The 15718-nt window shown below is 39.7% G+C and overlaps 1 protein-coding gene across 1 annotated transcript in view; it reads right to left on the bottom strand.

The window, feature by feature from the left end:
* CLIC5 (chloride intracellular channel 5) overlaps nucleotides 1-15718 on the bottom strand; it is a 50003-nt gene that overhangs the window by 22634 nt on the left and 11651 nt on the right. Inside the window, exons 2-3 of the mRNA XM_053938765.1 lie at nucleotides 903-1012; nucleotides 444-569 (exon numbers count right to left, since the gene is read on the bottom strand). Coding sequence (XP_053794740.1) covers nucleotides 444-569; nucleotides 903-1012 — 236 coding nt within the window. The remainder of the gene's footprint in view (nucleotides 1-443; nucleotides 570-902; nucleotides 1013-15718) is intronic.

Here is a 15718-nt window from a genome sequence, read left to right as displayed (position 1 = left end):
AGCCTCTCGTCCTCTGTAATCAGTTCCCCTTCCAACCTTTCTAACACACCATACAGCTCAGAAACCTCTAGTTTTTCACTCTAAAATGCTTTTCCTGGCACAGATATTTTGTGTGGCAATTCTCAGCATCTCTTCCAAGTTACTTTTAGCTTTGCAAAATGTGGCCACCAGACCCCTACAAATCTTTTCTAGTACTGGTCTCCTTAATTCTGCATACAAGGGCATCCTGAAATGTGTACAGAGAAAACATTCTGCAGTTATTAGTCACATAAGTAACCTTCACACATGGAAGTCATCTCACTGAAGCCAGTAAGTTTCATAAATAAATATTACTCCTGTAAGTAAAGGTTGTAGGAAGGAGTGCTTTTTAGGAACTCTTCTTAGGTCGTCTTTCATTCCTAGGAAATGCAATATTGACTGAAAAAAAAATCTGAAAATCTTACTTTGGAGGTGCAAGAATCTCTTCCAAGAATTCCTCAATCTTGTTAACATCTGTCTTGACTTCTCCATTAAATGTCAGGAAAGGTGGGTGGGTCCCAGGAGCCAGATTGTGCAGGTCAGCTGGCTTTCTGCAAGCAGAGAAAGTCATGAAATCACTAATCTTTATGGTCGGGTAGTTGCACAGATATTTATAGTTCCTACAAAATCAGTCTGCCTTTTTTTCTCTCCAGTAATTCGTGGTTTGAAGATTTTGAAACTACCCCAAGCACCCTGTTTAATATAAAAACATTCCACAAGTGAGAAAAAAATAAAAACAACAGCCAAACCTGAATCCCAACTATTTTGTTGTGCACCACAGGCTTTCTAGGCCAGATAAAAATCTGATTTAACTTGAAGGGGTCTTTCTATAGTGCAAACATTGGGTCACACACCTATTTTCAATTAAACAGAACAATTTTTACCTTTTCAGATCAACAGTGGTGACATTGAACACAACTCCTTTGAGCCACAGGATCATGAATAGACGCTGGGAGAATGGGCAGTTCCCAATGCTTTCTCCATCTATACCAGCCTGGCGGGGGGAAAGGAAAAATGGATTTCAGATTTGTTACTCATTTACCTCCCTCAAGACGGAAAAATGGATGGTGAAAGAAAAATGAGCATTTTAAAAATAACCAGCAGTGCTTGTTATTTAATATAGTTTATCATCAACACAAGAATGGAGCTACTGCAGGATTCAGCCCTTGTCAGGAGCTCAAGGATGCAACATGGAGCCTCTCCTGAGGACATCTCTAAGGAGATGTGTCCCTTGCTGATGGCAAGCAACATCCAGGGTGTTCTTTCAACGACTCTCACACCTACAACTGCCTGCCTCATGGACAGGGTGGACACACTCAGGACTTGATTCTGCTTTATTTAAGTCTGTAGACTGCAGTTTATATCAGCTCAATATCTGCTTCACTGTTTTACTATCTAAAACATGTACTTTAGAGTTAAACTCAAAAACTCTGGACATTGACTCATTCTTGTTCACATCAACAACTGCCTCAGACACAAACAGCCAGGTTCAGACAGAAATCTCTGTCTGAATCCTCCCAAGGTTCAAGGCAGGTTTCAGCCACCACATTCAGTTTGTTCCTATCTCTAGTATCTAACGAATTGCCTACAAACCACTACACAACAACACAAAACTGCTAGTGTTAGCACTGAGGAACAGCTTATTTTTTCCTCTAAAAATTTATGGTCCTTAGCCATGCAAATTTTAACTTTGAGCAATGGAGGGATACAAGTAACACCAGCTGAACTGAGCCAAAGCTGTGGCCAAGGACAACATCCTTCTACAGTAATCATGCTTGTGGCCAAAGCTTTCAGGATGATAATTGTTTTGATAGATTTCCATTTTAATTTGTGGTATCATTGTGTTTAAAAGATTCTTATAATCCTGGTGAAGCAACCAACCTTCTGTTGTTGACCCACATGGATTGCATAACTGCATTTTAAGCACAGTGTGTGTCCAAAAATGGCTGATGAAAGAGCTAAGCAGATAAATGCCCTTTTCCTTTGGAGACAATATTACTTACTATAATTATAATTATTATATTACTCTGTTGGCTGTCATAAATTTTCTCTTATTAATATTCAAGCTGTGAGGTAGCATTTCTCTGTCTTAAGAATGAATCCCTTCTAATTATTGCAGCTCTGTGAAACATCCCCAGCACAATTAGAAAGATTCTGAGACATGTCCAGTTGGTACAAATTCAGGCCTTGACTGTGAAATGTTCAGCCAAAAGGTTTTCTGGTGAGCATCAAGAATCTTTCTCATGTCTTGAATACAACTTTTGACAGCTCCGGGTTTAAAAACAAATTCACACTTCCTGTCACCAAACTATGGGAAGAGTGTGAATTCAACGCTTGGAGACAACCTGACATGAACTTCAGAGCTGTGTAAAGAGATTTCATCTGGGTTCAGATTCAGTTTCAAGCACTCAGACTCTAGAGGTACTTGGATATAGGGGGGAACAGTCTGGTTGCAGTTTTACTTGAAATTATGGATCTGGCACATGGCATATGCAAGGATCAACAAACAACGTGAGTGAAAGATTGTTAGAGCATGAGGATGAGTAAGAGAGGATGCACTTCCCATGCACCTGAGGTGTGAGTAGCCTGGATTTGCAAAATTTCATTAATTTCATCATTAGCTCTGTTCTGGAAATTTCATAGCAACAGCAACAATATCACCATGGGAATACCAGGCTCCACCTAGTACATGCCATAATTACTGCAAAGTCACATTTTCTGATTTGGATTTTGTTTGTTAAACCTTTGCCAGGAGCTTTTGACTTCTTGCCCTTCCTGAAAAGAGGCAGATGCTATGGGAGAAAACAGTGATATGACACCAAACTTCCCCTTGATTTTTTCACCATCTTAGTCATAAATCACAATTTCATCTTTTCTCATGAAAGACACAGGAACACAATTTCCCTGCTCTCTCCATTTGTTTATTCTCATGCAAAGATTAAGGCTTGCCCAGACCTGCATCTTCTTATATGTTCTCTGTCCTTCACGGGAATGGTGAAAAACCATCTCCAGACCAGAGGACTGATGGAAGGACAGCTGAACCACACAATCATAGAATCAGTTGAATCACAGAATCAGTTGAATCACAGAATCATCTGAATCACAGAACCACAGAATCTGCTGAGTTGGAAGGGACCCACAAGGATCATTGAGTCCAACTCTTAGCAAAGAACATCCCAAAGAGTTCCACCATGTGCCTGGAAGAATGATAATGACAAGGGAGAAACAGAAGTGATGGGTTGTGTGGGGCTAAGGTATGTAGAAGTCATAGGGAAATTGAATAAGATGTGAAATCTGGAAGAAATAAGATTGACTTGGCGATCAAAAATAAAATCATTTGTGTAGGTCAAACGAGGGCTCCAACAGTCCCAAATGGTCAAAATTCCTTCTCAACACTTCCAAAGCAACAGGAAACATTTATTGCTAGAGACACATTTGGAATAGGCAGAGGAAACTCCAAAAACAAAAGACAAACTAAAGAAAAAGTACAGGATGATCTCTGTTCAAAGCACCAGGATCTGGAAGCCAGGCTCATTATTTGGGTGGAGACTGACTCATGGGTTTTGATCTCATGTGACTGGCATAACTGAAAATGCTACCACAAATCACAAGGCAAACTGGTGACAGAGGAGGGAACAGAATCAAAATCTCCCCAGCAACACAATTTATCTATTATATTCAGCTTTTTTTCTGTGAAAATTATAGGCAAGGCTCTGTTGGTTTTGTGAATCCTTTCTCACTGCTTCTAACAGCAGTCAGTAATTCAATGTTCAGCACTCAAAAAGAGCAAAACCTTAGTAGGTAACAACTTCAAAGGCTTATCAGAGTGTTTTGAGAACCCTTGTGAAGTCTATTAACTTCCAGGAGGAGATGAGAAAGAAGAGAAAACTTCCTAGGCTTAGTCATTCTAAGCTTCAAAGAAAAACAGCTTTCTTAAAGCACTCCAGTAGTGCCTAAATAAAAATCTGTTACATACTTGTCCAAGCATAAGGGCTCAGAAAGGCAGGAATTAAATAATACCTTCATCAAGATCAAGAATTCAAGCAGTGGATGGAAAGAAAAGAACATATAATTGACAAGTTGGAGAACCACCATTTGTCCCTGCTGTTTTTCACAAAAGCTTTCTCATGCAGCTTCCCTGAAACACAGTGAAAGTGATGATGTACTTATAAAATGGAGAAAGTTGGTGACATATGCACTCTCCCTGCCAGCAATATTGGGTATTTCTGATACAATGATTGCAACGAGGGACAGTACTGACAATTTGGAATAAAAGACTGCAGATATGAACAGATTTGAGGCTTTGTGGGAACTAGGATAAAGGAGATAGAGTTGTTAAAGTGCACTCCCAACTGAGAAGAGCCTCACCTGAAAAGGCAAATTCCCATAGTGACTGTGGAAAAGTACAATAGATTTGAGGATTTGCTGGGCAAGACTCTTTGGCCAATCACTACTCACCCCACTGAAGTTTAACTTAGGTGCCCAAGGGACAGTCTCCTGTGTGAGCAAGGCCAAGATGCACATCTGAAAGATTAATCTGTCTGCCTTTCACTTCGACTGAATCCACTGAGTGTCTTAATTCTGATGAACATGGACCCCAGCAATACAAAAGTCTGGAGTTTGTGGAGACAGAATTTCTAGAGACTTATGTTTCTCCGTCTTGGAAATAGCACTTTCTGCTCTCATTGCTTCCCACAAACATAATTTTATTCGTTTACCTACTCAGAAAGTATGCTTTTCTACTTAGTCTCCAGCTGTTTCTGTCCTTCACACCAAGTGATGCAAGGTCCTGCCCTGGAACTCAGTGTAATAACATCAGGAAAAGCCTCCTGTCAGACCAGCTGCTTCCCTCTACCCAAGTAATGGCAAGAATGAACAACGTGTTCTCCTTTATTAATTATAAGGTGCTCCTCCTTAAACAGTTCAGTTATTTTTAGTGAATTAATTAAACCTTAACAACATTTGTGTGCATGTGTGGGGGCTGCATGAACAAATTAACATTAATTAACAAAATTTAGGTGGTTTCAGGAGGGAGAAAAAATAGTCTCAGTGATTTTATTTTTACTTTGTGTCAAGTATTTTTGTGAAGTCATGGCAGTATCAAAAGCCTCCAACCACTGCATAGCACAGCTGAACAATGAGAACAAGGAGTTCTTCTCAAGTTCAATACTTTGCTATAAATGAAGTAACTGGAATAAATTTCCTCCCATATTCCAAAAAATATGCCAACTGGTACATGCAATACACACAGACAACTGTATATTATTTTAATTAACCTTAAGGGAGGAAAAAAAGACAAGTTCCAGTTTTTTCCCAAAATACAGAACTTCAAAGAAATACACCATCATTAATAATGACTAAGCATCTAGCTTAAAAATGGCAGCATTGGAAAGAATTGCATATGGCAAAGCACTGTGGTTTTTCTAGGCAAATAATGTATTTGGGTTTATCTATCCTCCTTCTCCTTTCATTTTTCACTGCATTGAGGTCACTCTGCACGTGGTCCAAGTGTCTGTTAGACTGTGGGGTAAAGCAAGGAGGTATTTTTTAATGACATTAAAACACATTTTTTTTTCAAAAGGATTTTAACAAGTTAACAAAAACAAGCAGGCTAATTCACCTCAATATTTAACAGTAAGGATTAAGGAGGGATTTGATTTCATCATTCCTACAATCAAACTCAAGGCTCACATTACACATGGTTACATCCTCTCTGTTTTAAAACTGGGAATGCCTTTTGACACTTACTCTCCTTATGCTTAGAACCCAAAAGGGAAGTGAAAATCCTATTGGAAATGCAAAGCAGGCCAGGAAATACCTTATTTAATGTGCAATTAAGAAAAAAAAAATCTGTTTTATTAATTATACCACACACACAATAGCACAAATCTCCATTGTAGGGAAAAAAACATGGGTTGCAACATGAGATTAGACATGCCAAGGTATTGCTTTAGTAAGGTGTTTTTTTTTTTTTTTTTTTTTTTTTTTTCCATTTTCTTGTCTTTTTTTTTCCTTACCAGCTTCTCATCCAAATGCAAAAGCCAGTGAGCTTTTTGGAGTGCCACCAACCAAGAGGCAAGCTAAGAACTGTACATTCATAGAGCAGCACTGGTAGGTCTTAGGTAAGAAGTAAATCTTGCCTCAGAATCCCTGTGTATCACAGGACACTCTTGTTGACTGTGGCTCTGATTCAGGAAAGCATTTAAGCATGTGCTGAAATTCATCCCAGCTCAGAGGAAGTATATGCTTGACTTTAAGCATGTTCTTAAGTCCTGTTGATTTCAATAGGACTTAAGCACATACTTAAGTACTTTCCTGAACAGGGGCCTATGAAAACAATAATAAATTTGCTGTGCAGCATTTCAACTTCATTGGACTTTTCCTGAGATTTCATTTTGCTAGGAGAAGCTGTGGGCAGCAGCCTTCCAAAGGAGGGCAAGATAGAGCAGGAAAATATTCCTAAGCACACCCACATGGAAATGGACCATGTGCATATATGTCAAATATAAATAGAGCACTTGCCTGAAGGGCTGTCAGGGTAGTAACAACACAAAAAGGAAGTGGTGAGACTCTCTAGCCAGCTCCCCAAAAGCCAGCCAAAATGCTGTCCCAGTTTGGCATTACATCCAGGCATAAATTTCAGATGCACATAAGCTGAACTGGTCTCTGCTGCTGGCCAGGTTGAGGGGAGCTGGCTTCTCACACTGGGTTCCAACCAGCTGAGCAGCATGTCAGCAGGGCTGAGCATCTCCAAGGGTCTGTCACTGCACTCCCAGATCTCTGCAGCTTTGGAAGAGATGCATTTGTACTCTTGAGAGGTTCAGGACTTTCAGTGGATGGAACTGAAGGTTGGAGACCCCAAGGGCATCATGCAGTTAGGACAGGACAAATATTATCTATAGGTTTGGTAAATCATATAAACCTTTTATATCCACATGAGGGGCAGCATGGGCAGGAAAGGATCAGTCCTGTACGTTGGCTTCTTCCAGAGAATCCTTTCATGACGGCTTAGGATATTCACAGTTAGAGATCAGATTCATCTGCTACATCAGCTGAGGTCCTGCTAGCAGAACAGCTGCAGGCACAGGGATCAACCTGCACAAACAGGTCTCAGCTGCCTTAAGGGCTTTGTCAGAGCCACTGTCCACTGCATTTGCTCTTGCATGAAATAAGTTTTGCTCTGAAATAAACCTTGTGATGTCTGAGAACTCCAATCAGTCATGTGCAGTTTAGACTTAGAAAACTACAGACTAGACATGGATGAATGGTCTGATCACATGGAAAGGATTCCATGCTATTCCATCACCTCTTCTGCTTTCTACTAAAGCTGCACAACGTGACAAATGTCAGTAGAGTAGAAGAGCACAGAGTAGTCTGACACCCTAGAACATATTATTTGTATTTGTAGATCTGTTACTTCGCTTTGCATGTGGTCAACCTAATGAGAATTTAATATTAGATAATCAGAGTTAGTGGGAACAATAACAAAACTTCCTACACCAAATAAATACAAATATATATATATAAAGTTTGGTACCAAAATATTTTTTCCCAAGAGACCATATTCCAGCCTGCTCTGCTGTGAGGAACTTCTGAACACCAAGGCTGACTTTCAGAGGGTGATGTGTAAGAGAGAGAGTCATTAAGTAACACCATCAGGAGTGTAGAAAGAAATCACATAGAGCATGTATTTATATTCTTTTAATGTCAGCAAAATACAAACTAAAGGATGGGTGCTAAATGCAGGCTGCAGTGGCTAACAGTTTTAGATTTTGTGAGACAATTTGAAGGCACCTGACTTCTCACAAATATCAACTCTCTACACTTGGCAAATCATGCCACAAGCAACCCAAAATGAAAAGCTGAGTTTAAAAGCCTCAGTAAGAGGGGAGTATCACTGACTGTGAGTTTCTTGAGCAACTACACAAAAAATTCAGTGTTCAAAAATAAAATCTCCATTGGGAGAATATTCTTTGAGGAGCTCATTTGGAATTTGACAAATACCTGATGGAGATGCACGGAAGCTTTGGCCATATCACTTTGGGGAATGCACCTGGAGTTGTGGTCTTTGGCCAGCCCCCAAGGATGGGAAAAGTGCTGAGACCACACAGAGCTGGGAGGTCACAACATGCAGCTCAGCAGGACTCTCAGGGTTCCTGGCTGCCCAGCAGCCCACCCAGCTGAAAAAATTTCCTTCTAAAATTACTATATCAATTTCCCTCCTCACAGAAAACCCACCACAGCCTCTGTTCAGTAATCCTGTGAATGTTTTAAAATGGGTCTTTTAGACTTAGCACAATTTAGAGCAAAATCTTGAAATTCTTCATAACCAAAAATTGCCATTCTTGTCATAGCTCTTGACAGCAGATTGTACACAAAGCTCCCGTGTTTCAGAACATAGTGGACTGAAAATACAGGTGTTTCATTCTTGGCTCGATGGACAAACAACAAACATCCTTTACATTTCTTCCTGAGCCTTTTCCAATTTAATAAAGCAACTGTGCTCCCACCACTCACCAGGATCCTGTGCCAGGATCCTGGGTACCCACATCAGCCAGTGGATGCAACCTCAGAAAACAGCTTTTAAAAGCTTTGCATTTTGGGGACCCATCAATAATTCATTCTGAGTGAGACACCATAGGAACAAAAAAAAAAAAAAAGAATGCAAGAAATGTCAAATATATAAGTTTAACATATAGAAAGATACCAGAACAAATGAGTAACAGTAACTCACAAGTGAATGTGGAAATCTAAAGTTGATAAGAAAAGACAATATGGACATATCAGGAACAAATAACATTAATTAACCCAAGTAAATTTTGTTCTCTGCCAAGTTTCCCAGCACTTGGGTAAGAAAGAAGAAGCAGGTACCTAGAGCTGACCTCTGTAAGGTTTATGACACCAAATCCAGACCATATTTTCATTAACAAAATAGGGAAACAAGACCTGCATGAAACCTCTGTAAAGTGCTTGTACAAGTAGTTGAAAAAATACTTATGGAGCAGCAATAATCAAGTTTTCTGTTAGCACATAAACATATAACAAATAGAGGTACCATAAAGGTCTGTGACAAGATGAGTAAGATTTGATGTTTCCATTAGCAAAATGGAGGAAGGAACAGACAGAACCTTACAAAATTTCCTGACAACAACAAGCACAGAGAGGTTACTGGGATTTCCCAGGAGAGGAGTAGACTCAAAGCGATGCTAAGAAGTTGGAAAAAAGTGTCTGAAATCACTTACATGAAATTCAGCACAATAAACTTTAAGGTGTAAGATGTGAGAAAAACAAAATGTAATGTACAAAATGCAGGATGGGGAATAGCTGGTGAGGGCAAAGTGAAGGAGGTTTTACGTAAATCACAATGTGAATCATCAGTCTGTGCCTCTACAGGAAATAGCAACAAGATAATGAGATGTACATGTGTTGCTCTACTACAACATAACAGTCTCCTCAAGCATGCATAAGACTGCTTCACAAATAGGATGATGATCCATTATTGTTCATGCCCAAAGAGAATGGGATTAAGTATTTTGCTCAATTTGCAACAATAAAGATTTAGGAGGGGAAAAAAGCTAGTGCAATTATAGGACTAATGAAACACAAAGCAGACTTTCTAAGGAGGTTGTGTAATCTACATCTAGTGGAGGCTTTGAAGAAACCAAAATAAGCTGTTAAAACTGGTCTTGATTTATTTCATCCTGCTGCAGAGCAAAGAGGGGGCATAGAATGTTTTAAAACCCCTTTTTAACAGTATACATTAGTGACTCTGACAATAAAGCTGCTCCTGCTGCCAGTGCTGGATGCTTGGTGGCACAGACTTTTGCCTCCGTCTGACCTGCACAGGATAAAGTCTGGCTCCAGTGAAATCAATGGCAATTTTGCCTGTGATTTTGACAGTACCAGAATTTCACTCAGAGGTTTCATGGCCAGAGGGGACAATTATCATAATCTTTCCTGACCTTTTGCATCATACAAACATAGATTTTGCTCAGCCTGCAGCCAACATCTTGTGGCTGAACTGTAACATATGTTTTGGAAGGGTTTTTGGGAGAGGCACAGACCTCACATAGAGTGGTAGTAAAATCCCCTCTAGCGTTGCCTGTTTGCATTGCAGGGAGCCGCTCTCGCACCCAAGGAAGTCAACATCCCATTTCTGGAGTTTTCCAAAAGGTACCTAACTTGTCAGATCAGTTATACATGCAATCTTTTTTTCTTATCTATCAGTTGCATTTATGCACGTGGGTTCAATTACTGGAAGGAACCTTAGTGACAGGATTTGGTGAGTCAGGACACAGCAGTATTTAGAAAATTGTCATGATTTTAGTAAAATTCAATAGAGATACCAAGGCATCAGCTGCTGTTGGTTGTTTTGGATACAATTGTGTATCTCATAGGACAAAGTAAGGGCTTTGAACAAGAAATTCACAAATCCTGTTATTAAGGCAAATAAGCTTAGAATCAGAATGGTTCTGCTTGGAAGAGACCTTAAAGATCATCTATTTCCAACCCCCCTGCCATAAGCAGCGACACCTTCCACCAGACCAAGTTGCTCCAAGCCCCATTTACCCTGGCCTTGGACACTTCCAGGGATGGGACAGCCACAGCTTCTTCTCTGGGCAACCTGTGCCAGGGCCTTACCACCCTCACCAGGAAGAATTTCTTCCTAATATCCAATCTAAACCTGCTCTCTTTCAGTTTGAAGCCATTTCCCCTTGTCCTGTTACTCCAGGCTCTGATAAATATCTAAATATCTTCTCTCCATCTTTCTTGTTGGCTCCCTTCAGGTACTGGAAGGATCTTGTCCTGCAAGATATTGCTACCAGTGCCTGTTCATGCTCTGCATATCCATAATGCAACTCCTTCATTTTGGAAGCTTAAGCCTGCAGGATCTTGTTAGGGTTTTTGCCCTTAGGTGCCACACCCATCAGTGGGTTACATGCTAATGGAGTAGGTGGTGGATGCCCCATCCCTGGAAACGTTCAAGGTCAGGCTGGAAAAGGCTCTCAGCAAACTGATATAGTTAAAGATGTTCCTGTTTACTGGAGGAGAATCAGACTAGATGACCTTTAAAATGTCCCTCCCAACCCATAATAATCTATGATTCAGTAATAATGTACCTTATCTAATTCTGTAACAGTCAGTATTCACTCAAAATGTTCCCACTACATTTTCCACTGACTTCAGTGAAAGCGGAGTCATACTTTGGATTCACTAGTTTCTTCCTAATAAATGATTAAAACCACAAGTGCTCTGAAGAAAGAATTTGTGAACAACTCTTATTTAGCTATTCACAAAGGACCAATTTTAATATTTTCAGATATCAATGATTCTATATCCCGAGAGCTAATTAGATACCAAAAAAAAACCTTTCCCCCCAGGAAGCTGCAGAAAATAAAACGAGAGATACATCAGTGCCAAAAGGTGTCATAGGCAATGCAAATTCTAGCCAAATTATTCCTGTTTCTAGTGGAGATCAGGTGCAAATCAGGTATTTCTCCAAAACAAGATCTCTGCAGAGTTCCCATTACAGTACCAGAACCCTGCATGCATTTTTTCTTGTAAGAATTAAATCTGGCACATCTGGAATCTGGATGTCAGTTAAAAATCTCTGAGCCAGGGGTAGTAATCTGGCCACACAGCATATTCTGCAAATGTTGGTGAATAGCAGCCAAATTTCCATGCCTCTAAGCAGCATATCAGACTAACAAATAATAAACAGCAGCCAGGTGCTGAAAGTCAACGCTGAACCTGAAATAAGACCCAGGGCTGAATTATTTATTGAAATTCCATTACTTTATTTGCAGTCTTAGGAAAGAGAGTCACTTGCAGGCACTGCAAATAAAGGTCTGGATGGTGAGTGTTGCTGATAAGGGCATTTACCGTATCAGCTGATCCCATAAAGTGTCCTCGGGGGTCTCGTTTTGTGCCATATTAACATATAAACCGTATAATAAAAATACAGTTCCTCAGTGACTCTGAATGGGTTAAAAGAGCAATTGGCAGCCCTCAGGAGGTGTCCCAGAGTGGGCAGGATCGGGCCTTCCTCTCTCCTTTTGCATCTCCAAAGTTCACAGCCCTGCAGAGGGCAGGGGGAAGCCCCATCCCGAGATGTGACGGGTGTTCCTGACTTCCACTGAAAGCAGATCAAACTGAGCTGCAAAGGACCAGCAAACCACAGGCCCAAAGCAGTCTTTGGTTTGATGTCTGCACTTCGGTGTGACTTCCAAGCACAACCCACAATCACTCCAATAAACTAACTGTCAATACAATATTACTGGTATCTGGACCAAGTCTTAACACCTTGAGAATAAAAATGCCTTATAAATAAAGTTTTTGGTTTTCAGCTACTCACAGAGAAATAATTACAGAGTTCAGTATCGAGGGGATTTTTTTTACTTTTCATATTTTGTTCCTTGCTGTATTTGTTCATCTGATCATCTACACAGACATGCAGTCATATTTAGCCATTAGAGGGGTGTTGCACTACAAGGCAGTCTTTTCTGATGCCACTCCCTCTGAAAGTTACATTAAACAAGAAAGAGAGAACAAGTTCTGAGTTTATAAGTGGAAATACCTGCAGTGAAAGCAAGAGTCTAAGACATACAGACAAGCAGCAAGTAAATGTTCCTTGGGACCCACCTAAAAGCAAAACAATTTGTGTGTTCAATATCAAATGATGGAGAAAATAAACAGTAGTGCTTTCCAAAAGCTACTGAGAAATTTTAAGTAAGTGTGTGTATTAGTAAAAGTAGAATTTACAAATATTTTTCTGCAGTATGGGCTTCTGAATTTAATGTATGATAAATACTGTAAACAGAAAAGAACAGATCAATGAGAGAAGTCTGGAACACATTTCTTGTTTGCTCAGTATCCCAGTACAGGATGATTTCTTAAATTCTTTTGCCTGTACTGTTTGGGCCAGTTTAAAATGCTTTAAAAATAAATGGTTTTGATCATTTTCTCAAAACAAATTTTTACCTGATGCTCAGAGTGAATTTCCTCTGATTTCATTTTATCCTGTTATACAGTATGAAAAACAAAAACAACCAAACCCAAACCTTAATTAATTTCAATTCAATGCTATTCATGAAAATAATCAATTGCACTTTCCCTAGCACCTCTTCACCTCTTACTGTCCTTTTGTTGCTGGGATCCTTGATAATGCTGTCAATTCCATATATCATCTTTTTTTATTATTATTCTTATCACTCCTAAGTCCCTCGTGCCTCAAGTGGAGCACCCTCCAAAAAGTCCAGCAGTGACTCCAGCACGGCTGTACAGCAGAACTCTTCTCCAGCCTGTTCTTTCCTCTCAGCTTTCCCAGAAGCAATCAGTAACCTTCTTCCCAAAATGTCTCTTGCTTGCACTCTTCCCCCCACAAGAAAATAATCACTTTGTTGATTTTATTTCATTTTATGCCCCTCATATTTCAGCCATATTCCCTGGCTTCACCACCAATTTGGTGACTGCAACCCTGAGATCTGTCCCCACCTCCCCTTCCTTTCTCTGGCTCTCCAGTCTGCTTCTCTGCCATTGTCACCCAGCTGCTTTATTAAAATTAAACAAATCCTTTTTGTTATGGTGGAAATGGAGTGTGACACAACGGTCAGGCTCTCTAAATCTCCTCACCCATTTATTGTTAAGTTCACAAGAAGGTGCCACCTTCTCTGGAGACAATCCAGGGTAATCAGGTAATTGAGAAACCAGAATTTGGCAAGAGAATTTCTGAACATTTTCTACACATTTGTGTACAGCTGGGCCTAATTCCCTCAAATACCTGAATAAGATATGAAAAATAAGGGTTTTTTTAAATATTTACTTACAATTCTCTCTAAAATGGAGATTTTTTTCCCTATTATTGTAAAATGTCAAGCACACACGGGTGGTCTTCAAAAAATAACAAGTAAGAGAAATCCTATAATTTCACACTTCCAATGAAAAGCTAAACATCTCTTAGTATAAAAATCTCTTTTTCTGTCAGAATGGCACAAGGTGATTAGTACTAATGCTTCACTCACTTCCAAAGATCTTGGATATGGCTTAAAATAAATGTTAAATAAATATTCAAATAATTTGTAATAAGTTAAAAAATTAATAATCCTTTGTGTCCAGAGTAAAAGAGATGTCATGGGACTAATTATAACTTTATAAAGATTATAATATTTATGTAACGTTATAGAAAAATATATAACTTTCTATAAAAGTTTTATAACTTCTTCGAATTTCCCATCTTGGCCACATCCTTCCCCAGCTCTTCAAGATTGGACCTGAGGAGCTGTCTACAGTCAGCATTTCTAAGATGTATTATTATTGTTGAGTCATCTGTTTTGAGATAAACTCTGGATCATGAGGCCATCGAGCAGAGATTCTGCTCAGTGAGAGAATGAAGTGTTCCCACAAGCACAGGTCATAGGGCTGCTGGTGACGAGGAGCCACTTCCCACTCTGAAACAAGTCTTCCCACATCCATGTTCACCTGCCTTTAGTAGAGACTGAATAGCAAGAAGACTTATGGAGTGTTTAGAGAAACATGGAATTGAAGATTTGTAAACATGGAATTGAAGTATGTAATAGAAGATTACGTTCATGCACTCTGAGGAGCTCCTTGTGGCTCCATCTTGGACCAGGCTGAGTACAGAGTGCTTAATGCAGAGGAAACATCATTTCTGAACCTCAAGCAAGACCCAGCCCTAGGACTGGATCTAGAGGTTAACTGTGAGACTCAGAGATAATGTTTTAAAAAAGAAAACAAAAATTCAAATTTAGCACATCTCAGTACAAGAAAGGGCAAAACAGAATTCCTTGTCAAACTGCAGAATTAAAAGTGAATTAAAATGAACCAAATGCTAATTGAGGACTGAAAATAGACTTAATAATTAAGGGCATTGTTGCACTGAATCCTCTTGGCATGTCCTGGGCATTTAAAAGAACTAAGCACAGAAAAACAACAAAAACTGCCTTTCTGAGAGAACCTAGAACCTGCAAGAATATTCCATGATTCAATCCCTCTTCATTCAGGAAGAGCTTTTTAAAAAAATACTATAATTAAAATAAACAAACAAAACAGGTCTCCAGTTGCACACTGAATCAGCAGCAATGGCTCATCACAAAACACAGGGCAGTGAAAGAAAATCATTTCCCCCCATGATATGCATTTGCATCTGTTTGAAGTTGCCCATTCAGCAGCTAAAAGCAAAAGGAAAGCAGTAACACAACGTGCCTGTTGATCCACACAAATTGAGTCACAATCTAGAAAAACGCCAGCAACAATAGCAATGATCCATCAGGGCTGGTTTCTCTGATTTCCACTTGTTTGGGACAATACACAGGTACAGGCATGCACCAGCAGGCAGAACAACAATAGCTACATGCCCTGGATGTCAAGGTTCAGGGTGTTTATTTGGGTGTTAAAATGTCATGAAGAGGACAAGCTTGGCAATCCATACAGAGAAGCACCAGCCCAACCTGAAAATTAATTCAATATTTTGTCAGGAGTCAATCCACAATGATTGGGTAGCTTTTACAATCACTCATCTTTGTAAAGGGAAAAGAGGGGAAATTTTATCTGGACATGCTACTGGACTACACAGATATGAAAATGGATGTTGGGGCAAACGTTTCATAGGGAATGAAGCCAAGGCACAGGGTTGTGGCATGCCTTAGGCAATGATAGACAGAAAGGGAATTCCACTCTTGTA

The sequence above is a fragment of the Vidua chalybeata genome, chromosome 3 (assembly GCF_026979565.1).
Source record: "Vidua chalybeata isolate OUT-0048 chromosome 3, bVidCha1 merged haplotype, whole genome shotgun sequence".
NCBI classification, from domain to species: domain Eukaryota; kingdom Metazoa; phylum Chordata; class Aves; order Passeriformes; family Viduidae; genus Vidua; species Vidua chalybeata.
This window is presented reverse-complemented; position numbering and strand designations above follow the sequence as displayed.